Source organism: Mesoplodon densirostris, chromosome 17, assembly GCF_025265405.1.
Source record: "Mesoplodon densirostris isolate mMesDen1 chromosome 17, mMesDen1 primary haplotype, whole genome shotgun sequence".
NCBI lineage: Eukaryota > Metazoa > Chordata > Mammalia > Artiodactyla > Ziphiidae > Mesoplodon > Mesoplodon densirostris.
In genome coordinates this window covers 19146839-19173974 of record NC_082677.1, presented here as the reverse complement: position 1 = coordinate 19173974, position 27136 = coordinate 19146839, and the positions used below count along the sequence as shown (strand labels likewise).

General features: G+C 34.5%; 1 protein-coding gene across 2 annotated transcripts in view; it reads left to right on the top strand.

Annotated features, from left to right (window-relative positions):
• RB1 (RB transcriptional corepressor 1) overlaps positions 1-27136 on the top strand; it is a 147019-nt gene that overhangs the window by 51253 nt on the left and 68630 nt on the right. For both annotated transcript variants that reach the window (XM_060080304.1, XM_060080305.1), the window contains exons 5-16: positions 3238-3276; positions 4270-4337; positions 6726-6836; positions 9199-9341; positions 11521-11598; positions 14159-14268; positions 15223-15300; positions 18657-18744; positions 24888-25004; positions 26269-26325; positions 26408-26439; positions 26519-26595. In XM_060080304.1, the coding sequence (XP_059936287.1) occupies positions 3238-3276; positions 4270-4337; positions 6726-6836; positions 9199-9341; positions 11521-11598; positions 14159-14268; positions 15223-15300; positions 18657-18744; positions 24888-25004; positions 26269-26325; positions 26408-26439; positions 26519-26595 (998 nt within the window). The remainder of the gene's footprint in view (positions 1-3237; positions 3277-4269; positions 4338-6725; positions 6837-9198; positions 9342-11520; positions 11599-14158; positions 14269-15222; positions 15301-18656; positions 18745-24887; positions 25005-26268; positions 26326-26407; positions 26440-26518; positions 26596-27136) is intronic.

Sequence of the window (27136 nt, the reverse complement as noted above, 5' to 3'; positions counted from 1 at the left end):
TAATGTTATTGTGTTCCCTTGTATATGATGGATCATTTTTCTCTTGCTGCTTTCAGGACTTTCTCTTTGTCTTTCAACATTTATCCTATGATATATCTAGGTGTGAATCTCTTTACATTTATTCAACTTGGAGGTTGTTCTGTTTCTTGGATGTGTAGACTTGGGAGTTTTCAGCCATTATTTACAAAATTTTTTTTTCTCTCTCTCTCCATTCTTTTCTGGTACTCCCATTACACATATATTCATGTATCTTTTGGTGTCCAAAAAATACACCAATATATTTTTTGGTGAGCCTCTTCTGTGAGCCTCTTCATTTTTCTTCTTCTTTTATCTCCTTCAAACCACATAATCTCTTTTGATCTGTCTTCAAGTTTAGTGCTTCTTTTTTTCTGCCAGCTCAGATCTACTTTTGAGTTCCTCTAGTGAATTTTTTATTTTGGTAATTATACTTTTCAACTCAAATTGCCATTTGGTTCTTTTAAAGTAATTTCTGTCTCTTTACTGATAATCCTCTGTTGGTTGAGACATTGTCAGCATACCTTTTTTTCTTCTTTAAGCATGATTTCCGTTAGTCCTTTGAACATATTTATAATAGCTGTTTTGAAGTCTTTGTTAAGTCTGACACTTTGGTTCTCTTAAATACAATTTCTGTTATCTGCTTTTTTCCCTATGTAGAGGTCACACTTTCCTGCTTCTTTGCATATTTCATATTTATTTTTGAAAACTGGACATTTTTGATAACACTGTAGTAACTCTGGGAGCTGATTCTTTTCTCTCGTGGGGCTTGCTGCTGTTGTTTTGTCTTTGTTATTTGTTTAGTGGCTTAGCTGAACTATCTCAATGAAGTCTTTTTCTCCCACAGTGTGTAGCCTCTGATCTTGCTCCTTAGAGTAGCCTTGGACAGGTGCATAGTCACTCAGAGCTGACAGTGGTTTTCGCTGGGTTCTCTTTTGACTATCTTTTCCCTGTTCTTAAGCTAACTGCCTCTGTTGATATCACACCTAGTTGCTACCTCTCACTAATTGCCGACTGATTGCTTTATTGTTTTTTTTATAAATGTATTTATTTATTTTTGGCTGCCTTGGGTCTTCACGGCTGCATGCGGGCTTTTCTCTAGTAGCAGCGAGTGGGGTCTACTCTTCGCTGCAGTGCCTAGGCTTCTCACTGCGGTAGCTTCTCTTGTTGCGGAGCACAGGCTCTAGGTGTGCGGGCTTCCGTATTCATGGCTTGTGGGCTCTAGAGCACAGGCTCCGTAGTGGTGGCGCACGGGCTTAGTTGCTCCGCGGCATGTGGGATCTTCCCGGACCAGGGCTCGAACCCATGTCCCCTACATTGGCAGGCAGATTCGTAACCACTGCACCACCAGGGAAGTCCTGCTTTATTGTTTTTGACAATGCTCTGGGTCACAAGTTGCTTTACAGTCTAATCCAATTAAATTCGGCTCCCTCTGCAGGAGTAGTATTTGAGGCTAGCCTTGAGGCTTATTTTGATACTAGGAGAGCTATTCTTAGCTGTTTCTTTCCCTGGTTCTCTCCTAGATGATCTAGGAGTTAGCATTTTGCTCTCATAAGATCTGTTGGCTTTCTCTTACTTGCTTCCACCAAAGTCTGTATTGCTTTCAACAGTTCTCTTATTCTTGAACATCCCCACACTCCATTCCAAATGAGTTCCCTTGGGGAGAGCTCAAGGCTCTATGTTCTTAGGGCCTGCCTCTCCCTTAGGCACCACTTCTGTGCCACTGCTTGGGAGGTCAGGATGGGGACAGTGGTCTCTTCTCTTTGAGTGATACCTCTGTTTTAAGAGTAGGGCACTGAGAAGAGGCGATAGCCCCTGGTCTTCCCAGATTGCCTTTCTTGGCTGGAACCTATGTCCTATGAGCTGCTCAGCAAGAGAAGTCAGTATTTTTGATGTGCTCTGTGCCTGGAGTAAAACTTTACCCTATGAGTGGGGGCTAAGCGGAAGACAGGAGCCCCAGACCTCTCAGCTCCTCTTGCTTGGGATAGACTTTCTGCAACACAGATCTGGGGGCGATGAGAAATTCTGGGAGCGTACTCTTCCCAGAGAGATAGTTCTAGGCTGGGAGCTGGAGAGAGAAGAGCCCTGTGTCTTGGCTACACCTAGCAGGGGTAGAGCTTTGTTATGCTGAGCTAGAGAGGAGGAGGAAATGAGTTTTGCTTTGAATTCTACAGGCTGTCATTGTTCTTACCAAGATTTAGTAGAAGAAATATTTCCTTTTTTTGTTGTATGCCCTTAGGAAAATTTCCAGAGACTTTAAATGGTTTTTTAAAAATAGTTTTACCAATTGTAGTTATTAGGAAACAGGTCTGCAGAGAACCTTACTCCACCATTCCAGAAGTCATTGTCCTAAATAGGTAGGTTTTATACAGTAAGTCCCCTACATATGAATGAGCTCCATTCCGAGAACACGTTCGTAAGTCCAATTTGTTCGTAAAGTCCAGCAAAGTTAGCCTAGGTACCCAACTAACACAATTGGCTACATAGTACTGTACTGTAAAAGGTTTATAATACTTTTCACACAAATAATACAAAAAAAAATAAACAAACACAAAAAAATAAAGAAAACATTTTTAATCTTACAGCACAGTACCTTGAAAAGTACAGTAGTACCAGCTACGTCACTGCTACTTTTATGCTTGCTTCCAGACATCCTGGCCTTGAAATAAAGATAATCTACTACTGTACTCTATACAGTACTGTACAGTAAAGTACACAAAGCACAACCACTTGTATGCACACAAGTGACATGTATGCCAGACACGTGAACTGACTTACATGATTGGACGTGTAAACTCACGTTCACATCTTTGAAAGTTTGCAACTTGAAAGTTTGCAACTTGAAGGTTCGTGTAAAGGGGACTTACTGTAGTACTTTCAGTTGTGTTATTTCAGTGACACTATTAGTTAAATAAGCTTTTATGACCTGATCTGAGATTCTAACCAGATCAAGGTTCAATTACAGAATGTATTCCAAGTTAGAAATGCACATATCGAATCCAGTCTTTTTGTAATTAGATATTACAGTGATATGTGAAATGTCATAAATTGGAAACGTCTACTTTAACTTTGTTTTATAATACTGTACTTGAGAAAAAAATGTATCCTTCTTAAAATAAGATGAATAAAGCATGATAAAACTGATTTCTAAATTATGAAAAAAATTTTAAAGTAAGTTTTTAAAAAAGCCATAATGTTAACATAATTATTTCTTCCTTTCAGAACATGTGAACTTATATATTTGTCACAACCCAGCAGTTCGTAAGTACCTCAGAGTATGTTATTTTTCACCTTTGGGTTTTTTTTTTTTTAGAGATTTTTGTGGGATAATCCCAAACATGTTGATAGTTTCAGGATTAGTTTGACTGACTGTTCTATCATACTTCATAAATTAAGGTCATAGATTTAAGCCATACACGGATTATTAATCTTTTCACAAAGAAAATGATATGAAATACATGCCTTTTACTACAAGGGAGAACTAATAAGGTTGAAGTTAATTCAGAACAACATTTTACCAGCTCTGGGAAAAATGCCAATTCATTGACAAAATCTTTTTTCAGAGTATATTGTAGGCATTTTATTAACTAAGACTCAGAGCATAACTTTTGAGTAAGAATAAACATGAACGTCTATATTAAAATTTCCAAGTAGTCTTTTTAAATGTATGATACATGTTCCAACAGTATACCATTGTAAGAGCTCTAGAGTTTTTTTTCGGAAACAGAACGAGTAGCATGTGAGATTTTCTGCCTCATTGAAGTAATAATACTGAAGATGATTGATACAAAGGGAAATTGTGATTAATTAATTAACTCTATTAATTCCACTTGTTAATTCCAGCAAGTGAATAACTTAATGTTTATGAAGACATAGTGTTAATTTGGTAGAGTCACCCAAACCTCTGTTTTTCTGCTTACAGAAAATTGATTTTAATTAGAAAAGAGAGCAGAAAAGCATTAATTGGAAGCCATGTATGTCATATTATACCACTTTCTGTGCATATTTTTAGATTACAGTAGAAGATATTCAATATTTTCTTTAAAAAATGTATACTACTCTGGGAAAATATAAATAACATGGTAAAAACACTAACTGAATTGAGACAAATTGAATTCATGTGTAAATTGTGCATTTAAGATGGACTGTATTCTATTATGCGATCAACTCTGGTCTATAATTGTAAAAAAATGAAAAAAAAGGTGTAGATGGAAAACAGTGAGGTTTTTTTTCTTCTTTCTATTTGTTTATTAGGATATCTACGGAAATAAATTCTATGTTGGTGCTAAAAGTTTCTTGGCTCACATTTTTACTAGCTAAAGGTAAACTCATTATGTTTGTTACATACTAATGTTTCAAATGTAATAATTGATAATTCTTTCAAGTAATTTCAAAATTTTAATTCTATTTAATATTGTTCCTCCTTCCCCCTAGTTCTTTGTGTGACTTTTGTGTGTGTGTGTGTGTGTGTGTGTGTGTGTGTGACTTTTTAACTGTTAGCAAGTTCTTGTAATTCTGATACTGGAGGCAACCTTGAAAATGTCTCATTTCATTTCTTTTTCTAATATTTTTCATTCTTTCCTATTTTTAAGAATAATGTTACTGTTTTTATAAAAGTGATATATATTCATGATAAAGAATGCAAATAATAAAGCAAAGCACAAAGAAAAATCTAGAAAAATTACCCCAAACCCACCTAGAAATAATCATCATTAAAATTATGTGGTTGTATGCACAAAAATATATCTGGAATAAGATTCTGATTAAAAAAGGTGGGTGGGTGAGTGTACTCACAAACATATATATAAGTTTCTAAAAATAATATCATATTATTGTGCTATGTTTAAAATATAAAAATTAATTTTACTCAAATTTTATAGAAGAAAATAAGAGAAATGGAAAGAATTGCTTAAATTTATATGTTTTGTCACTTAAGCAGTATTATTTCTTAAAATATTTCTCTAAGATTATGAAAACATTAAGAGGTTAGAATCTGTATTTAACTTTATGTTTTGAGTTAAAGCAATATATATTAATCTGCTCTGAAGAAAAAGAATTCTCACTCTTCCTGTCACCTTCCTATTCCCTACTTTCAGATTTGCTTATTTTTTGTTATCATTACATTACCAAAGATTATAATATTTACATTCTGTTCTGTAATTATAATTATCACAGTTGTTTTGTCTCATTTATGTATTTAAAATGGATTCTAAGCTTATTGTCACTCCTGTATCATAGCTTCTCCATTTCTGAGTTCTTTATGTTGGTCTATCCTTAGCTGACTAGATTTTACCATGAAGGAGTTTTTCAAAAAAGCCTTTTTGGCGCCATGTTTTCTATGTTTGACATGTTTATGAACCATGTCCGTAGTCTTTAGACTTGAAGCACAACTTGGTTGAGTATTCTGTTCTTGTATCATGTTTTTTTTTCCCTCAGGACACTATTTTCTGGAATTGAACATTGCTGTTGAGAAATTTGAGACTAGCTTAATTTCCACCACCCCCCTCATTTTCTTCCTTGAATATTTAAAGAATTCCTTTTTTTAAAAATTGAGATTTAATACATTAACCAGAAAGTTTCTATACCTCCAGTATTGGGATTATTAGTGGTTTAGCAGTCAGATGCCAATAAGATAGAAAATGAATCAAATTAAACTTCTCTTTTAAAAATACTGCACAACATAGAGCCATAAGCAAATATGTCATAGCTATATGATTTGTATATTTTGTGTAGCTACACTGTTTTTTCCTTAGGTGTTTATTATATGCATTAATTTCCTTATATACAGCTCTTTATAATAAATATACAGCTCTTTAGTTGTATATTATATAAACTTTTAGGATTTTATGCTAAATAATTGCTTTATAGATGACTTTACAATTATATACTAATTTTATTATTTCTTAATGGCTTTGGTTATTAATATTTTGGAGTGGGTTGAAATTGAAAATATATGAGGTTTCATAAATAAATAGAACTGAAGACTAACATGTATCATTCTTCAAAATGATTTTCAGAGGTAGTAAATTTTATAACTTTTACCAAAACCAGAAGTGAGTTTAAAGAAGGAAAAATCAAAATAAATTTAGACATAGGGACTGAATTATTATAATAATACCTAAATGTAAAATTCTCATGGTAGACTTATACTTCATTTATAATTTTTTTTAGTAAATTTATTTGTTTTATTTATTTATTTTTGGCTGCATTGGGTCTTTGTTGTGTGGGCTTTCTCTAGTTGCAGTGAGCGAGGACTACTCTTCGTTGCAGTGCACTGGCTTTTCATTGCAGTGGCTTCTCTTGTTGTGGAGCACAGGCTCTAGGCACGTGGGCTTCAGTAGTTGTGGCAGGTGGGCTCAGTAGTTGTGGCTCATGGGCTCTAGGGCACAGGCTGTGTAGTTGTGGTGCACGGGCTTAGTTGCTCCATGGCATATGGGATCTTCCCAGACCAGGGCTCGAACCCGTGTCCCCTGCATTGGCAGGCAGATTCTTAACCACTGTGCCACCAGGAAGTCCCCATTTATAATTTTATAACTTTATATATTTTTATATAATGAACATCTGACTGAATTTTTGCAAAAAAAAAAGATCTTTAACATGCTCTAGTGATTGTTGCATAAATGAGTATATGGATACAGCCATACCCACAATTTTCCCTGACTTAAAGACCTCAATCTCTACCTTAAGATGTGGACCTTCTTTGTTTTCAGGGCAAGTTTTACAAATGGAAGATGATCTGGTGATCTCATTTCAGTTAATGCTGTGCGTCCTTGACTATTTTATCAAACTCTCACCTCCTGCATTACTCAAAGAACCATATAGTAAGTATTTTAAGTAATTTGTGCCCCTCCTACTTCATCATTCAACAGTTTTTTACGGACTTACACTAGATCCAAAACATGGTTCTAGAGCCAAGGGAATAATAAAAAAGAAATCAGACATGGGTTCTACCCTTAAGTAGTATAAGATATAGAAGGAGAGATAAGTAAGCAAGTAATTAGAGTATATGGTTGAAAATAGTCTGGGCCAAAATATAGCAAATACTATGGGAGTTGAGGAGATGAGAAAGTTTTCCTAGCTGAGAAAGACCAAGGAAGACCATAAAAAAGTGGTGGCATTTGAACTGAATGTTGAAGGAGTAGTTAGGGTTTGAGTGTTGTGGTAAGTTGGGAGACTGCACTCCCAGTAAAGAGAAAATCAAGAGGCAAGGCATAGATATGAATGAGACTGCATGGGGAAGACTAACCTGTTCTATAGGAATGGATTAACTAAATTTTTATTATTGGAAGCTATCATGACTAAATGACTGATTTTTTTTTTTTTGCATATGAACTGTAATTGATCCACTTCTGTGGGTGATGAGATGGGAGGTGTATTTAAATAATAGCTATTGCTGAAATAATTAGATAGCATTAAGCAAAGACAAGTATATTCCTCTTAGAATGGAATTGCTCCCTTTGGTGGCATGTAGAGTAGGATTTAAAATCACTTAATACACTATAGAGAAATGTAAACTTAACTAAGGCTTAGCTGATTCCTTGCTCCTAAAATGTTGACAGTATTAGTCATACCGAAAATAATAGGGGAAAGATCAAAACATGGAAGTCTCAAAGTGTTGAAGTGGCTGAAAAGCTGAAGCCTGATTAATCTTTGTGAACAATAACTTCCTGGAAAAATGAAGCAGAATTTTGAAAAGATGTTGAACGTGGCTTGACAGAAAAGGCAGGTCATTTAGCAGAAACCACATGTAAAACAGAGGGGAAAAAGTAGAAGACAATATATTTTAAAAATTTCTGAATCTTTAAAAATTTCCTTTATATGCCTTTTCCTCACTTTTTATAAATGTTATAACTTTAAAAAGTTGATATATAACTTTAGCTTGACAGCCTTTGTTCTTTTGGATAATGTACATTTAATTCTGTAAGTGCCATGTTAAAGAGAAAGCAGGATAAGATGTTGAATTAACTGGCTATGGTAAACTTGCAATTAGCTTTTTATTATGAAGAATTTCAGTGAGCATAAAAGAAGAAAGTCGTATAATAAGCCTCCATGTACTTATCACCTGCCCTCAATGCATAACTTATGGTCAACCCATAGTCCTATCTACTGCTCAGTTGTACCAGCTATATTATTTTGAAGCACACTTTTGCATACTGTTTCATCCCTATAAATTTCAGTATGTATCTCTGAAAGATAAAATCTTCTAAAAAAGCATGATGACAGTACCATTCTCACACCTAAAAATCAATTAATAGTGATTCTTTAATTCTACCAAATATCTAGTAAGTGTCCATATTTTCAATTGTTTTATAAAAGTAATTAAAAAAATTTTTACATGTTGACTAAATCAGAATCTAAATAAGATCTCTACTTTGTGATTGGTTGGTATGCTTTTAAGACTTAAAAAGTTCCTCCTCCATCTATCTTTCTCTTTTTTCTTGTAATTTATTTATTGAATAATCAGGTGGTCTTGTTCTGTTGAGTTTTCCATGGTTTAATTTTTAGTGATTGCATCCTATGGTGTAGTCTTAACATGTTCCTCTATCCTGTCAGTTTCTTGTAAGGTGTTTGTTGGGCCTAGAGGCAGTTAATACTTTTTATACTTAGTCATCTGTAATCTCTTTAATAGCTGAATTCACATTCAGTTTGAATTGAAAATGCTCAAAATAATCCAGGGGATTTTTAAAAAATTACAATTTAGTGTCACATGAGTATATTTGTATGCTTAATTTTTTTAAAGCATCGTAATTTATTTGCTAAAACTTAAAAAAATTTATTTTTTATCCTGTATCTACAAATTGAATCCATAAATACATGCTTATTATTTTTAAGACTCTCTTAAGATAGAAAACATTTTTCCCCTTGCAGACTAGTAGGATACACTTAATATTAGTTTATAAGTTGGCTATTTCCCTTGCATTTTTCATATTTGTCTGTGGGGTTTTAAATTTCTTTTTGGGCTAGTTGGGGGCAGAAGAGAATAGGGATGGTAACAACTATTACCAGTATATAACTTACAGTAGATATTCAATAAATAAAGCTGTTAGCTTTTTAATGAAGCCTAATAATAAAAGCAGAATGTTACCAAGATTATTTCTGACCTTCCGAGTTATAATTAGAATACTTCATTATTTTATACAGTGGAATGTGCAATTGTTCTTATCTAATTTACCATTTTTACAGAAACAGCTGTAATACCTATTAATGGTTCACCTCGAACACCAAGGCGAGGTCAGAACAGGAGTGCACGGATAGCAAAACAACTAGAAAATGATACAAGAATTATTGAAGTTCTCTGTAAAGAACATGAATGTAATATAGATGAGGTAATTTAACTTCATGATTTCTTTAAAATAGTTAAAGTAGATTTAGATGTAAGTTCTTCTTAACAGTATATAATTCTTTTATGATGAGCTTGCTTTTTGTAATTAGTGCCAACTCTTTTGCAGTAGCAAAATATTTAGAAAAAGTTTTATTTTCATATTCAGTTACTTTGATTTTAAAGAGAATAGCTCCCTCACTCTGGAATCATTGAAATGTACATGATTAAGGCAATAGTTTTCAGATGTATTTGTTCTTTGATTCCTCTGTAGTTACTGATACACCTAATGTTTTCAAGTATCCTGCTCAGAAAACCCTAGCATTTTGGTTTAGTGCTAAGTGATACCAACATTAAGTTTCTGTTTAGCCTTCTGTAGTTACTCTTTTTCTAAATATCACACCAGATGTTAATGACTGGTAGAGGATACATGAACACCCAGGAATTGCTTATCTTGTTAATAAAATCTGGAATGTTAGAATTGGAAGGAATCTTAAAAGTAATGTACTTGGCCTCCTTTTACTAATGAATAAACAAGCTTCTAGAGACTGATAGCTGAATTACTAACAGAGTCTATGCTTTGGACCATCTGCGACCAGTGCTTCTTTCACTGTGCTGTGCTCTTTCTCTCATAGACTGTTATATTGTCCACAATTCACTACCACTAGAAAGTTGTGTGAAATGTTGCATCTTTGAAATTGCTCTGTCAACTATGGGAAGGAATTGGGGGTATGATCTCAAAATCTAGTTTAAGAAGTGTTGGAATGATTTATCAAGATATCTGGGTTTTAGCACCGTGGCTTTTATTAATTTTAACAAATATATAGATACAGACATATAGCTGTATCAACTTTACACATGTAATATATTTACTTTTCTAGAATAACAAATTATCTTTGCTAATAAGCTGACAAATGTAGTTGAAATATTTTTTTTTACTCCAGTCTGTTGCTTACTCCCTCAAGGTAATGAATAGGAATAAATGCAGTTTTCTAATTCCTGGTTGTTAGTTCTCTGTATTTTAGAACTACTTATAAAATTGCATTTCAAAAATCAGGAATAATTCATGTTTTTCCTTTTTATTTTAAATAATTCTTCTATAATTTAGAATGTAATAACGATTTGTAAAGTGTAGGTGATTAATAACTTTTGGGGTAATTCATATTAATTTGACACTTGATTATTTACATGTAGCATTTATAGTTATATAACTATTGGTTAGTTATATTTATGGTTATATAATTATTGGTTAGTCACACTAATTCGTTAAATAGAACTACCCACCTTATAATTATTCCAGTTCAATGGGAATTAATTAGAAAACAATACTAATATGTATTACAGAAGCTTAATTCTTAAAGCATTTTTGTGAAGCAGAAGATAGGAACTTATTAATAGGAAGATATTAAATTATTCTACCTTAATAAATGTAGACTGCAAATTGGAAAAGGAAGTTAAATGAAGAAAAGTAAATTGTTTAAAATTCCATAACACTTTGCCAGTGTAAAATAGTTAGGGGTATAACTCCAGGTTTTCCAAGGACAGTCTTTATTATCCATGTTAAATGTAGGGTTTTTTGTGTGAAACTGCATAATGACCAAAACATTTTCACTCGGTTTTGAATAGAATTGTTGGGTATTTGCATGTGAAATTATCTTCTTATAAAAGCAGGTCATTTTCCTAAATTTACTGAAGTAATTGACTTGATATTCCCTAAGCTAGATATGTGTGTGAAGTGGCCCAAAAATATGCTTTGGAGAGAAATCAGAGGCAGTGTAGAGAAGTTAAAAGAGTCTTGGCTTTGATGCTAGACAGATTGGGTTTCAATTCCAGCTCTGCCACTTCCTAGCTGTGTAACTTTGGTGAAGTCGCTTAATATTTTTGAGCCTCCCATGTTTTCACTATATGTTAAATGTGGGATTTTGAAGTTGGTTTCGATGGATTTTCTTCTTATAAATCCCATTTCATTATAATTCCATTTCATCCCCCCTGCACCTCCATTTTAGGACCTGAAATCTGCCTCACATGAATTAAAAAGTGAATAATTGAATTAATTATAAATAAGCATCACACTGGGTTGAATGTAACTCATTGATCAAAATGTCAGTTAACACTTTCATTCTGTTGTTAATAGTGACAGAGATTTTTTTTTTATTTTAATGGTCATGTAACTTTATCTTTTTCAGGTGAAAAATGTTTATTTCAAAAATTTTATACCTTTTATGAATTCTCTTGGAATTGTAGCTTCTAACGGACTTCCAGAGGTAATCTGAAAGAAAACGTAATAAAAAATTAATGTGTTACGGGACTTTAGCGAGGGAGGAATAGTTGCCTAAATTTCTTAAGATCACTTTACTGTATATTAAATATTTTTTACTCAAGGAAAGAATCTAAGTAGAATTGTGGTGAATCAACTTTATATAGTAAGAAAAAACCCCTTTTGAACCCATTTATGCTCAAATGTATAAATAGGCAGCATTTAAAAATTTGCACTTGGGCCTCCCTGGTGGCGCAAGTGGTTAAGAGTCCGCCTGCCGATGCAGGGGATACGGGTTCGTGCCCCGGTCTGGGAGGATCCCATATGCCGCGGAGCGGCTGGGCCCGTGAGCCATGGCCGCTGGGCCTGCGCATCCGGAGCCTGTGCTCCGCAACGGGAGAGGCCACAACAGTGAGAGGCCCACATACCGCAAAAAGAAAAAAAAAAAAAAAAAAAAAAATTTGCACTAGAAGTTGATTTGTACTAAAATTTTTCAAAAATCAGAATGTAGGCTTTTGAACTTCTAAATGCCATTAAATATTTAAATAGAAGTAAATATCTATAATCAAATTTGATTCTAATTTGCTTTGCTATGCTTCTTTAAGCATAGGAGCCATGATTAGTGACATCAACATTATTAGCATTACTGTACTTGGAGCAACTCTTTTGAGGCCTTTTTTTTGGCCACAACGAATGGCTTGCAGGATCTTAGTTCCTCCACTAGGATGGAGCCCAGGCCCCGGCAGTGAAAGCCAAGTCCTAACCACTGCACTGCCAGGGAATTCACTCTTTGGAGTATTTTTAAAAAGCTACTTAATTGGATGTAGCTTTGGTTGAAATGAGTGTGATTATATGGTAGAAATGTTTTACCTTAGTGGTGTGCCATCCATCCATCTCTTTCTTTTCACATTTTTCCTCATATGTCTTGCTCTTCAGTGAGAACAGAACAACTGAGAACTTTATGTGGTAATGTGTGGAGAAAAGAATGCTTAAATAAATGATGAAGAACAAGTACTCAGTGAGGAAGCAGCGTTTCAGACACACCTAGTATCAGTCACCAAGACCAAAAGACATGAAATCAGAGAGCTAGATTGCTGATTTGATGGCCTGAGTTGGTAGCTAGTCCTCCTTGAATTAACTAACTTATTCATTCAACAGTTATTTAGTGAGTGCTTAATATATGCCAGGCATTGTCCTAGATATCATCAATGCAGAGATTTAACTCACAGTCATTGTCATTAAGGTGCTAGTGGAAGAGATGGACATAGAAGTAGAACATTAACAGGAGTCTACAAGAGTCTAATAGTCTAATAGATGTGTACACAGGGTGTTGTGATATCTCAGAGGAGGGCTCCCTAATCCAAAGTGGGCCAGATAGGTTTTGCGGAAAATTCTTTGGAGGTGATGTGATTTCTGAGCTGAGTAAGATTTATGAGAAGTGGCATTTCCAGGGGTTGGAAATTATAGATTTAAAGGCACAGTGATATGTGATAGTATGCTCTGTTCTGTAGAGTGAGTGGTAAGACATGGTACTAAAGAAACAAGAAGGGGCCAAAAGTTGTATTTCTGAGTTCTGTTACCAACTTATATACCAAAATATATGCTGTTTACAACTCTAAAGAATCTTGGACATTCATAATTTTTTTCCCTCTGAAAGGATTACAGGGTTATTATTAGAAAATTCAAGATAAACTTTATATTATATAGCACTAATAGCTGCCAGTCAATAAATGATTGATAATTAATACCTAACTGACATAGGGCAGGAATGACGATTAAGCCTAATCAAACATAAATGGCTGTTCGGCCTAAAAAATTTATGCAAACAAACAAAAGTTTACATTTAACTGGATTTTTTCCTACCACTCCTTTTAGAATGCAATTTTAACTCTCTCAGGTTGGAAACACTCTGGCTTTAAAAGTCACAGGAGAAGGCTGCTAAATGGTTTTCTATTGGGCATTGGTTTTTATATTATGATTAGAAAATTATGAATCAGAACTGATAAAAGAATTATAGTTTGTAGCATTTGGAGAAGTGTCTAAGATTGGAAATAAAGTGCAAGTATGTTAATTGGGCTAATTAATTGAGCTTATACTCTTGCCCAAGATACGTAACTGAAGGGAGTCAGAGTGAATCAAAGGATTTAGAAAAGATAGGCAGAATACATAATAAAGGTCTGTTACAGTGTTTGAAAAGTTATTTTATATTGATAAGTGTAGTAGAAGATTAAAAGTGAGTGATGTATGGGATGGAGGATCTCGGCAATTAAGTGGTTATAATAATGTCTTTTCATCTTACGGTTCCATCTCAGTATTGTTCTGTAACATTGGTGATCCTTGTCTAGATAAAATGTGAGATATGTGCATAAAATAGGTTTAAAATTGAGTTAAAAAAAGTTGCAATTTTCTTCACTTTTAGATATGCCTTATTTATATTCCATGTGAAGTCTGTATAGTGTAAAATTAAGTGTATATTTTTACGAAGATTCTTTAATTAAATCTGTATTTCTGTGTACTGAGAAGTAATGACATGAAAAGGATAATCATCAATATTTTTTGCCTTTGAGGTGGAAAGTCTCTCTAAACAATATGAAGAAATTTACCTTAAAAACAAAGATATAGATGCAAGATTATTTCTGGATCATGATAAAACTCTTCAGGCTGATCCTACAGACAGGTATTATACATGATATATTATTATTTGTTGATATGCTGGTTCATTTTTTAAAAAGTTAGTATAAAATTGTATTCTCTTGAATTGTCATATAGAATCCTACAGTAGGAATGGTTGACGGTAACTACAGGCACCTGTGGAATATTGTGTGTTCCGTTCCAGGCCATTGCAATAAAGCAAATCATGGAAACTTTTTGGTTTCCAAGTGCATGTAAAAGTTATGTTTACATTGTACTATAGTCTGTTAAGTGTGCAATAGCATTATATCCAAAAAACAGTGTACATACCTTAATTTAGAAATACCTTATTTCTAAAAAAATGATAACCATCATATGACAATGCAGAGTTTACAAACCTTCAATATGTAATAAAACACAGTATCTGTGAAGCACAGTAAAGCAAAGTGCAATAAAATGAGATATGCCTGTAAAAAATTTTTGAATGATTGTAAGTGTGGTTAATTTTAAGTCTTCAGCATGAAATCTTTTAATATTAACTAAAAAAATATGTATATATATAAAATTTGGAAGTTAAACACAAATAAAATGTTTCAGATTTTATTTAAGTCAAAGTAAAGTTTTTGGAAGACGTAATGTTTGAAAAACTTGAGTTTTGATATTTTTTGATACTGAACAACCTTGCTAGTAATATCATCAACATCTAACATTCTAGAGAAAACAAACATCTAACTTTCACTTTCAAAAAAATTCTCAGTGATTGGTACACTGTTCGTTGTAAGCCTAGTGGAAAGAAACCCAACTTAAAAATTATGATAAAAAAATAAAATTTTATTTATTTAAGCAGCTTCTGGATCATCTATTTCCTATCACTTCTATTATTTACTTAACCATTTTGTATGATGTTATGAGTCAACAGAAGGTACTTTACTGCTTTTTTGACTCATAAATCACAAATTGTAAGTTTTCAGTCTGAATGACTTTGTTTATCATTATTTAGTTTTGAATTGCAGAGAACACCACGAAAGAGTAACCCCGATGAAGAGGTAAATGTGATTCTTCCACAGACTCCAGTTCGGTATGAATTTTCTTACTTTTGATTTTCATTATAATTATTTATTCAGTACTTTATAGTGCTTTGGGTTTATTCATTTGTTTCATTATATATTTGTATATACATGCAGCAAATATATATTGAGTGCTCTTTGTATGCCAGACATGTTACTAGTTGCTGAGGATATGATTATTAGACGTAGTTCTGTCTGTCCTTAAGGTATATAGCCTAGAATGAGAATGTGTTCCATTTCAGTATATAAAAAAGAGAAAAAAAGTATCACCATTTGCTCTGTATATAACCTAGAAAGATTGGAGCCAGTTTTTAGTGTCCTTTTCCTCACTTGCTTCCCACATGTAATCTGTTTTCAAGTCTTGTTGAGTCTACCTCCTAAGTATTTGAGTTCATCTACTGTTTCCCATTCCTACTCTTCCCACCCTTGTCCAAGATATCTCTCTCCTTCTCTTGGATTTTTTGCAGTAGCCTACTAACTGATCTTGCTGTTTCTACTCTCATGACTATTCCTGTCTCCCTATCACCAAATATATTCTCCAGAGAGCCCCCAGAATAATATTCTAGAGATGTAAATCAGATCATGTTCACCCTGCTGTTAAGTTTGTGATTGCTTCCTACTGCAATTGAAATACAGTGCAAATTCCTTAACAGTGCCTACAAGACCTTATATGATCTAGCTTCTGTTACCTCTCCAACTTCATCTTGTTTTCCTGCTCATTATGTGCTAACCAGTTTTCTGAACTCTCCAAAATCTTCTTTTGTACTCAGTGACCTTCACATTTGCTTTTGTTTCTTCTTTTTTTTTTTTTTTGCGGTACGTGGGCCTCTCACTGTTGTGGCCTCTCCCATTGCGGAGCACAGGCTCCGGACGTGCAGGCTTAGCGGCCATGGCTCACGGGCCCAGCTGCTCCACGGCATGTGAGATCTTCCCGGACCGGGGCACGAACCCGTGTCCCCTGCATCGGCAGGAGGACTCTCAACCACTGCGCCACCAGGGAAGCCCCACTTTTGTTTCTTCTTGAAACTCTTCCTTCTTTTCTATGAATTGCCAACTACTACCCTTCTTTTAGGTTCAGCACAAATACTACTTTTTTGAGGACTTATTTCTCTCTGAAGTATTTTCCTTTATTATTCTTTCTCACAGCATCCTGTTCTATTCCTTCAAATTATGTATCACAATTTGTAATTATAAATTCATCTGTGTGTTTGCTTGTTTTTGTCAATACCCACAATAGCCTTTAAGTCCATACCACATGAACCATGACTTTCTTGTTCACCATTTAATCATTAGGACCTAGGAGAATACTTGGTACATAGTAAAACAATCATTAATTTTTTCAAATGACTACATAGACACATAAAAATACATTTTTGTTTAAATATAGTAAGAGACATAGGACAAGTTAATGAGATGGCACAGAAGGGACTTTATGAAGTGATATTTGAACTGAATTTTGAAACATGTAAGTTTGTGTCACAGGAGACTGACAGCATGTGCAAAGGCATGGAAGTATGAAACAACATGATGCATCTGGGAACTATAAGCATCTCTGTATTGATGGACTAAATGGGAAGATGAAATGGCAGGAGAGGAGGGTGGGTACTAGATCATGAAAGGCCTTATATTCCATACTCAGAACTTTGGACTTTAGCTTGTGCAGGATATGGCCTGTTGCTATACCTGGGTATTAAGCAGGGCTAGGATAAAATCAGACTTGATTTGTGAAAGTTTACATGGTAGTAGTTTGTGAAGAGATGGACTGAGGAGGGCGTGGTGAGAAATAGAGAGACCTGTCAGTCTGTCACAGTTGTTAGGCAAATTAGGATAACCTGAGGAGTTTTTTTTTTTCTTCAAAGTACATATGCCTAGACCCTGCTGCCATAGACATAGTCAAAATCTCAAAATGCTCCATTGCAGTAATTCAGTTGAGAGATGCTGAAGATCTGAACCAAGAGATAGGCAGTTGAAATGAAAGAGCAAGAACAGGTTTGATAAATAGTTGATGAATTCATATTTAGAATATTATTCTTAAGGCATTTGTGAGATATGAAGAAGATAATGTAGTAAGTAGTAGGATATAAGGATCTTATAGATTTGGGAATCATCAGGGAGAGTTAAAATCAGAAAAACAGGGTCAGGGGGTGGTGTGATGAATTGGGAGATTGGGATTGACATGTATATACTGATGTGTATAAAATGGATGACTAATAAGAACCTGCAGTATAAAAAAATAAATTAAATAAAATTCAAAAAAAAAAAAGAAAAACAGATGAGGTTGCCTGAAGTGAGGGTGCGTAATAGCAATAACGGTTGGCTAAGGGCTGAACCCTAAAGAATGCTAGCATTTAAGGACGAGATAGAAGTTAGATTAAAGAGAATGAGAGGTGTGATTGGGGAGGCCAGAGAATGAAGCCAAAGAAGCCAAGGGAGGAAGGGAGTTTCAGAAGAGAGCCAGTGTTTAAGAGTGTCAAATAACTCAAGAAAATCAAGTATCAGAACAAATAAAAAAGATCTTTTGGTTTTAGCGGTTGGTCACTTATGGCTTTAGTCATTGTGGCTTAAGTAGATTAGTACATGTACACATCATAGAAGCAATATATTTAAAAGTTGAGGAAGTGTAGATATCAGTTTAGAGAGGCCTGACTGAGAACACTGAACATGTTTTATTAAATAATATTTAAAGACCCTTTTGCCTATAAACATTCTACAGTTTTTTGCATCATTAAACAGCGCCTACAGAGTAGCAATGAACTGCTACTCCAAAATTGGAACATTAATATTTACCATATACCATACACAGACACGCGTGTGCACACACACGCACACAATTATATAATTAAAGAGATCTTAAAGAGACTGACCTACTTTTATGTTTTAGTGATGATGACTTCTAAAATTATGTATGCTTTCATCTTGAAGGTCTCTGTAAAGGACAGTCACTTGGTTCTCTACTTGAGTTACTAAATATCTTACTGTCTTTATTTGAAAATTTTTAATATTTAATTGTAATAATGTTTTCTTAAAACATTACCATTTTGATGCCAGTTTATGTTTTATCCTTAAAATAATGTCATTACTTTCATCAATTGTTTTGTTGATATTTAGTTCTATTAGTAAATAAGCATATCAGTTCTTTAATTATAAACTTACTGATGATCGAATATGCTTTCTTAAAGATTTAAGTAAAATGTAATTCCTCATAAACAGCAGTACACCAAGGCTTTTATAAAGTCTTATTTCAGAGAACTTCTTAGAGATAAACGAGACAATGAGATTGAAGATACGTGTAACTTATGAAATAGATACTTATCATTTTTTCTTTTTATTCCTTCATTGCTTAACACTTCTTCCTATTTTTTTCTAGGACTGTCATGAATACTATCCAGCAATTAATGATGATCTTAAATTCAGCAAGTGATCAACCGTCAGAAAATCTGATTTCCTATTTTAATGTAAGCCATATATGAAACATTATTTATTATATCTTGGCAAATAAATTTGAAATTAGAAGTTAAAATACTGAGTGTTTTTTTAAACACCCATTTCCCAACCAACATGTAGTTGTCTATTATCTTATTTCTTGCTTTTTAAAAAAAAAATTTTTTTTTTAACTTTTATTTTTGGCTGTGTTGGGTCTTGGTTGCTGCATGCGGGCTTTCCTCTGGTTGTGGCGAGCAGGGGCTACTCTTCGTTGCGCGGGCTTCTCATTGCAGTGGCTTCTCTTGTTGCAGAGCACAGGCTCTAGGCATGCGGGCTTCAGTAGCTGTGGCACGCGGGCTCAGTAGTCGTGGCTCGTGGGCTCTAGAGCGCCGGTTCAGTAGTTGTGGCGCATGGGCTCCGTTGCTCTGCGGCATGTGGGATCTTCCCAGACCAGGGCTCGAACCCGTGTCCCCTGCCCTGGCAGGTGGATTCTTAACCACTGTGCCACCAGGGAAGCCCTCTTGCTTTTTTTAACTCTCCAAATTAGATATTATTAGTAGTATTGTTTTATTTAGACAGTGTTATTTTTAGATTTTCTCATATTTACTTTTTGTGTTGCTAACCATTCTTTTTTACAACTTAGACCTCACTTTCATAATTATTTTCTTCTTTCTTCAGATACATCTTTTAATCATTCCTTTCATGGGGGTTAGTTTGGGATGAACTTACAAGCTTTTTGTTTCTTGTCTTAAAATATCTTTAGTCTTGGACTTCCTTGGTGGTCCAGTGGTAAAGGCTCCACTCTCCCAGTGCAGGGGGCCCAGGTTCGATCCCTGATCAGGGAACTAAGATCTCACATGCCACAACTAAGACCCGGCACAGCCAAATAAATAAATAAATTACATACATACATACATACATACATTCATAAATATATTTTTTAATATCTTCACTCTTATTTTTTGTAAGGTAGTTTACCTGGATCTTCAATTCTAGGCTGACCTTTACTTTCTCTTAGTAGTTTGAAGATATTACTTCACTATTTCCTGGCTCTCGTTGCTACTAAGATGTTTTCTGTCAGTCCATCTGTTGTTCCTTTATAGTTTATCTTTTCTCTCTGGCTCTTTTAAGATATTTTCTTTGAATGTGACATTAGACAGGATATAACATTTGCCATATCTCTACAGTTTTTTTTATTTAGCCCACTTTCATTTACATTTCTTGAGTGGCCCTGTGTGCATTGCAGTTTGCAACTCCTGATGGACCCTGAGTTTGATATCTGAAGGACCCCTGCTAGCCTCTCTCCCCTCAAAAAAGGGAGAGAGGAAGAGAGAGAATGAAAACTAGTGTCTGTATTCCTTGTTTGCTCCTTTACTCCTTTAAAATCAAGTGAGGCTTGGGAGCCACTGAAATGCTCATCTGTGGCAGTTGGATGAGGCTAGGAGACTTACTAAAATTTGGCTTATCCCGTAAGTGCTTTGTGTGGTTAACATTCCATTTAATATCATAAGCTGCCTGTGGTTTTGTCATATTCTTTGTTATCTTCTTGTTTATATTTCCACCCCCCCCAAGAATTAACAGAGTATTTTCTGTCATCATATTCATAATTGTGTTGGCTCAAAACTGATTTTGTTTGTCCAGTTTGCATAAAGTTGCTTTTATTTGTGGGTTATCTGTAGCACAAGAATATTTCTCAAACATAGCTACCCAGTTACTTAGAACTTTTAGAAGGGATAATGGTAGAAGTAAAAAGAATGATAATCTCTCTCTTCTTAAATATTGTTTTTAGTATTTCCTCCAACATTTGGAGTATGTAGTATTTATTTTAACCTACTTCAGTTGGGTAGAAAATTCTGCCTCAAAGACATTTTCCAGAGCTAAGTTTAAAGCTTAATATTAAATGAAGTGCAACAGTTTAACTGCAAAGTTTTATGTACACTACAAATGGCCTATCTCAGAGTGGGCGTATCTTGAAGACCATTAAGTTTTTCTTTGAATTTGCTTCTTTATTAGTTCAGGTGTCTTCATTTTAAAAATTAATGCCATCTTTTCTTCTGTGTGTAAGTAAAATCTTAGAAGCTATAGACATTTTTTTTCTTCCAGTTTTATTGAGATATGCTTGATATACAGCTCTGTATAAGTTTAAGGTATACAGCATAATGGGTTGACCTACATACATCATGAAATTATCATCACAATAAGTTTAGTGAACATCCATTATCTCATTTGGATACAATAAAAGAAATAGAAAAAAATTTTTTTTCCTTGTGAAGAGAACTCTCAGGATTTACACTCAACAACTTTCATGTATAACATATAGCAGTGTTAATTATATTAATCATGTTGTACATTATATCCCTAGTACTTATTTACCTTATAAATGGAAGTTTGTACCTTTTGACTGCCTTCATTCAGTTCCCCCTTCCCCTTCCCACCCCCCACCTCTAGTAACTACAAATCTGATCTTTTTTCTATGAGTTTGTTTGTTTCTTTTTGAAGTATAATTGACCTACAACACTGGGTTAGTTTCTGGTGCACAGTATAGTGATTCGATATTTCTGTACATCTCAAAATGATCACCACGGTAAGTCTAGTTACCATTTGTCTCTGTACAGAGATATTATGTAATTATTGACTGTATCCCCTACACTGTACATTTCATACCTGTGACTCATTTATTTTGTAACTAGAAGTTGGTACCCCTTAATCTCCCTCATCTGTTTCTCTTTCCCCACATCCCTCCCTTCTGGCAACCACCTGCTTGTTCTCTATCTCTATGACTCTGTTTCTATTTTGTTGTGTTTGTTCATTTTTTTTTTTTTTTAGATTTCACATATAAGTGAAATAATACAGTATTTGCTTTCTTTGTCTGATCTACTTCACTTAGCATAATACTCTCTGGGTCCATTATTGTTGTTGCCACAAATGGCAAAATTTGTTTTTTCTTTATGGCCAAATAATATTCCATTGTATATATATACCACATCTTTATCTGTTCATCTATCAGTGGGCACCTGGGTTGCTTCTATTCTTGGCTATTGTAAATAATGCTACAATGAACATAGGGGTGCATATCTTTTCAAATTAAGTGTTTTCATTTTCTTCGGATAAATACCCAGAAGTGGAATTGCTGGATTGTATGGTAGTTCTGGTTTTAATTTTTTGATGAGCCTCCAAACTGTTTTCCACAGTGGCTGCACCAGTTTACATTCCCACCAACAGCACATGAGGGTTCCCTTTTCTCCACACCCTCGCCAACACTTGTTATTTGTTCTCTTTTTGATAATAGCCATTAGACAGACATGAGGTGATATCTCATAATGGTTTTGATTTGCATTTCTCTGATGATTAGTGATGTTGAGCATCTCATGTGACTGCTGGCCATCTGTATGTCTTCTTTGGAAAGATGTGTATTCAGTTCTTCTGCCCATTTTTTTAATCAGCTAGTTTGTTTTTTTGGTGTTGAGTTGTATGAGTTCTTTGTATGTTTGGATATTAACCCTTTATCAGATATATCATTTGCAAATATCTTCTCCCATCCAGTAGGTGGCCTTTTCTTTCTGTTGATAGTTTCCTTCACTGTGCAGAAGCATTTTGGTTTGAAATAGTCCCACTTGTTTATTTTGCTTTTGCCGCCTTTTCTTCCAGAGTCAGTTCCAAAATACCATCTCCAAGACTAATGACAAGGAGCTTACCACCCATGTTTTCTTCTAAGAGTTTCATGGTTTCAGGTCTTATGTTCAAGTCTTTAATCCATTTTGAATTAATTTTTGTGTGTGGTGTAAGACAGTGGTATAATTTCATTTTTTTTGAAACTGGCTTTCCAGTTTTACCAACACATTTATTGAAGAGACTGTCCTTTTCTTATTGTATATTCTTGGCTCTTTTGTGGTAAATTAATTGATCATGTACATGGGTTTATTTTTGGGCTCTCTATTCTGTTCCATTGATCTCTGTTTGTTTGTTTGTTTTTTGCGGTACACGGGCCTCTCACTGTTGTGGCCTCTCCCGTTGCGGAGCACAGGCTCCGGATGCGCAGGCTCAGCAGCCATGGCTCACAGGCCCAGCTGCTCCGCAGCACGTGGGATCTTCCCGGACCGGGGCACGAACCCGCGTCCCCTGCATCGGCAGGTGGACTCTCAACCACTGCGCCACCAGGGAAGCCCTGATCTCTGTTTTTATATCAATAACAAACCGTTTTGATTACTGTAGCTTTATAATATAGTTTGATGCCTCCAGCTTTGTTCTTCTTTCTCAGGATTGCTTTGGCTATTTGGGGTCTTTTGTGGTTCTGCACACAGTTTTGAATTGTTTGTTCTGTTTCTGTGTAAATACCTTGGAATTTTGACAAGAAGTTTATTGAATTTGTATATTGCTTTGGGTAGTGTGGACATTTTAACAATATTAATTCTTCCACTCCATGAGCATGCAGTAGCTTTGCATTTATGTGTGTCTTTTAACGTTTCTTTCATTAGGGTCTTAAGTTTTCATTGTACAGATCTTTCACCTTCTTGGTTAAATTTATTCCTAGATTTATTTTGGATACAACTGTACATGTGATTGTTTTCTTAATTTCTCTTTCTGATAGTGTGTTATTAGTGTATAGAAATACAACTGATTTTGTATGTTGATTTTGTATCCTGCAACTTTACTGATTTTTTTTTTTTTTTTTTTTTTTTTGCGGTATGCGGGCCTCTCACTGTTGTGGTCTCCCCCGTTGCGGAGCACAGGCTCCGGACGCGCAGGCTCCGGACGCGCAGGCTCAGCGGCCATGGCTCACGGGCCCAGCCGCTCCGCGGCATATGGGATCCTCCCAGACCGGGGCACGAACCCGTATCCCCTGCATCGGCAGGCGGACTCTCAACCACTTGCGCCACCAGGGAGGCCCCTGATTTTTTTTTATTAGTTCTAACAGTTTTTTTTTTTTTTTTTTGGAGTCTTTAAGGTTTTCTATATGTAATGTCATGTCATCTGAAAATAATGACAGTTTTATCTCCTTTCCAATTTGGATGCCTTTTTTTTTTTTTCTTGCGTAACTGCTCTAAGACTTCCAATACTATGTGGAATAAAAGTGGCAAGAGTGGGCATCCTTGTGTTGTTCTTGACCTTAGAGGGAAAGCTTTCAGCTTTTCACTGTTGAGTATGATGTTAGCTGTGGGCTTGTCATGTATGGCCTTTATTATGTTGAGGTACATTCCCTCCATACTCACTTTGTTAAGAGTTTTTATCATAAATCGATGTTGAATTTTGTCAAATGCTTTTTCTGTATCTATGGAGATGATCACATAATTTTAATCTTTTATTTTGTTAACATGGCATATCATCGATTGATTTGCAGATATGGAACCATCACTGGGATAAATCCCACTTGATCATGGTATAAGATCCTTTCAAGAATATTAATGTATTCTTGAATTTGGTTTGCTGATATTTTGTTAAGGATTTTTGCATTTGTATTCAGGAGGGATATTGGCCTATAATTTACTTTTCTTGTGGTGTCCTTGTTTTGGTATCAGGACAACGCTGGCCTCATAAAATGAGTTTGGGAGTGTTTCCTCATCTTCTGTTTTTTTTTGGAATAGCTTGAGAAGGATTGGTAGTAATTCTTCTTTGAATGTTTGATAGAATTCACCAGTGAAACCATCTGGTCCTGGACTTCTATTTATTGGGAGGTTTCTGATTACCTATTCATTCTTCTTACTAATAATTAGTCTTTTCAGGTTTCCTGTTCCTTATGATTCAACCTTAGAAGGTTGTATGTTTCTAGGAATTTATCCATTTGTTCAAGGTTGTCCAGTTTGTTGGCATTCAATTGTTCATAGTAGTCTCTTATGATCATTTGTATTCCTGTGGTATCAATTGTAATATCTGTGAGGCTGTTTTTGATGGATAGTGGAAAGAGCTAACAAATCTGTTCTTCCCTAACTTGCCAGCAGAAAATTTAGATAATAGAGTTTTTTAGTTGTACTCTAGTATTTTTTGGTCACTGTTATCCCAGAATGGAATCCTTTATGTTCCTCATATTTTCAGTAGTTGTATTTACCTAGTTTATTGTGGAAGTGTTTCCACAGTATAAACAATTGAGAGTAATAAGTCATGTACTATAGAACAGAAAATGTTAATTGTCTGATTAAACAGTATCCTCAATGTTAATTCATGTTTTTCCTTCTTAAAGAATTGCACAGTGAATCCAAAGGAAAGTATCCTGAAAAGAGTGAAGGATATTGGATACATCTTTAAAGAGAAATTTGCTAAAGCTGTGGGACAGGGATGTATGGAAATTGGATCACAGGTAACTTGAGTTCATTTTGATTAGTGCCACTATATAGTAAATAATTTCAAATACAACATCTGTTCCAATTGTATAAATGCTATAATAGTATCTGTCCAATAGTATAAAATATTGGCACATACCATATCCAGGCTGCTTGTGTATGCTGCTATTTATGGAAAGCTTTATGGGACAGCTCCCCTCACTCCATTACAGAAACCAAAAGTAAACATGCAGAAAATTTTAGAAGAATTATAGAAAATTTAAAAAATACAGTAAGAAAAAAATCAAAATCTTGCTAACATTAAGTTTTTGGTGTATATTCTTTAACTTTTACATATATGAATATTCATGTATGCATATACTTATACAAATGGAATCATATTATACATGCCATTTATCAGTGATATTATTAAATGATGTTGTTTTTACTATTGCTATTATTATTTCAGAAAATCTAAAACTAATATTTGGTAAGCCAGTGGGCTCTGGATCAGAGCCCTGGGTTTATATCTGGTTCTATCATATATGAGCTGTCATCTAACTTCTCTGAGATTCAAGTTTCTATATTTGCTCTGCTTTGCTCTGTGGCATTAATGAGGTAATATATAAAATACATTTGAAAACTGTTATCTACTATACACATTTATTTCGGTGTAGTGAGGTTATATTTTGATTCCATCTGTGTTTTAAACCATTATATTTAAAAGTTCTTTTTGGTTATATATGAAATTTCTACTCATAATTTGGAATGAAAGATTTTGGTGTGTGTTTGTGTGTGTGTGTGTTTATCTAAAATTTGACTGTTCTTTGGACTAATGAAAACTAGTTGTTTGATAACTTTTTGCTTATAAGATCAGGTAGGTCTGATTTTTGCCTTTGACCAGTTTTATGGAAAGAGACTGTTATCTTAATCCTGGAGAGCTATCTTGAAAATACGTGTTCTAGGTCACAAGAAGTATTACATTAGTATGTAAAATGGTTAAAATAGTGCCAGGTACGTAATATATTCTTAGTACACATATATCTGTTGAATGATGTAGACTGAAGTGGAATGATGGAAAACCGACTACTGGACCCCTCCTCTTGAAAATTTATCAGGAATGTTAAAACCATCATTTTATACTTAAATCTTGGGTTTTAGACAAGCAAGCTTTTGTGATCTCTTGGTAGCCATATTCCTAAGAAGGATCAGGAATGTGTCTCAAGAGAAAACTTTTAAAAAGTTAGTAATTGTTATGGTTTTCTAAAATAGTGGGATCTAATTTTTTTTCTTTCTTTGTAGCGATACAAACTTGGAGTCCGATTGTATTACCGAGTAATGGAATCCATGCTTAAATCAGTAAGTTAAAAAGAACATAAAGAAAAAAATTTAATGCTGACACAAAGAAGGCTTCAGTTAATTTTTTTTAAATCTGTTTTAGGAAGAAGAACGATTATCCATTCAAAATTTTAGGTAAATTTTTGTTTTAGTAAAACAATTCCTTCTTTTTTTAAAAGTAAATGTTACAAAATCATTCTTTTTTTTCCTTTAGCAAACTCCTGAATGACAACATCTTTCATATGTCTTTGTTGGCATGCGCTCTTGAGGTTGTAATGGCTACATATAGCAGTAAGTTAAATTTTAGTAAATAAACATTTTAGTTCAATTTAAAGTTAAAAAAAACTTACCTAATGTGTGGTATGGGTTTTTGTGGTGGGGGGAATGGAGAAGTTAAGGAGTTAAGGAGTAGAAATGCATATTTTAGATCAGTATATACTGAAGAATGTAATTGGTCACCATAATGTGGTCACCATAAAGTGGTTTATTAACCTGAATTATTTCATGTCATCTTAGGAATAGTTCACTAGACTCCTATTCTGGGCTATCCTGAATCCAGGAAATGTACCTATTGAAACCCCTTCAAAGACTTATGAGACTGTAAAATGCCTGAGGAGTACTACTGAGCAGCTTCCACTGATATGGAAGCACTGCTACATATATATTCTGTGGTTATGAGACCAGAGGTTGGAGCTAGATTCCACCAGATAAACAGAACAGAGGCCACCAATAGTGGTTTTTTTAAAATATAATTTTAAACATGTATTATTTTGCAAATAATGTTGCAAATGTCAAAAACTGTTTTGTTTGCAAAAAACAAAAGAAGAAAATT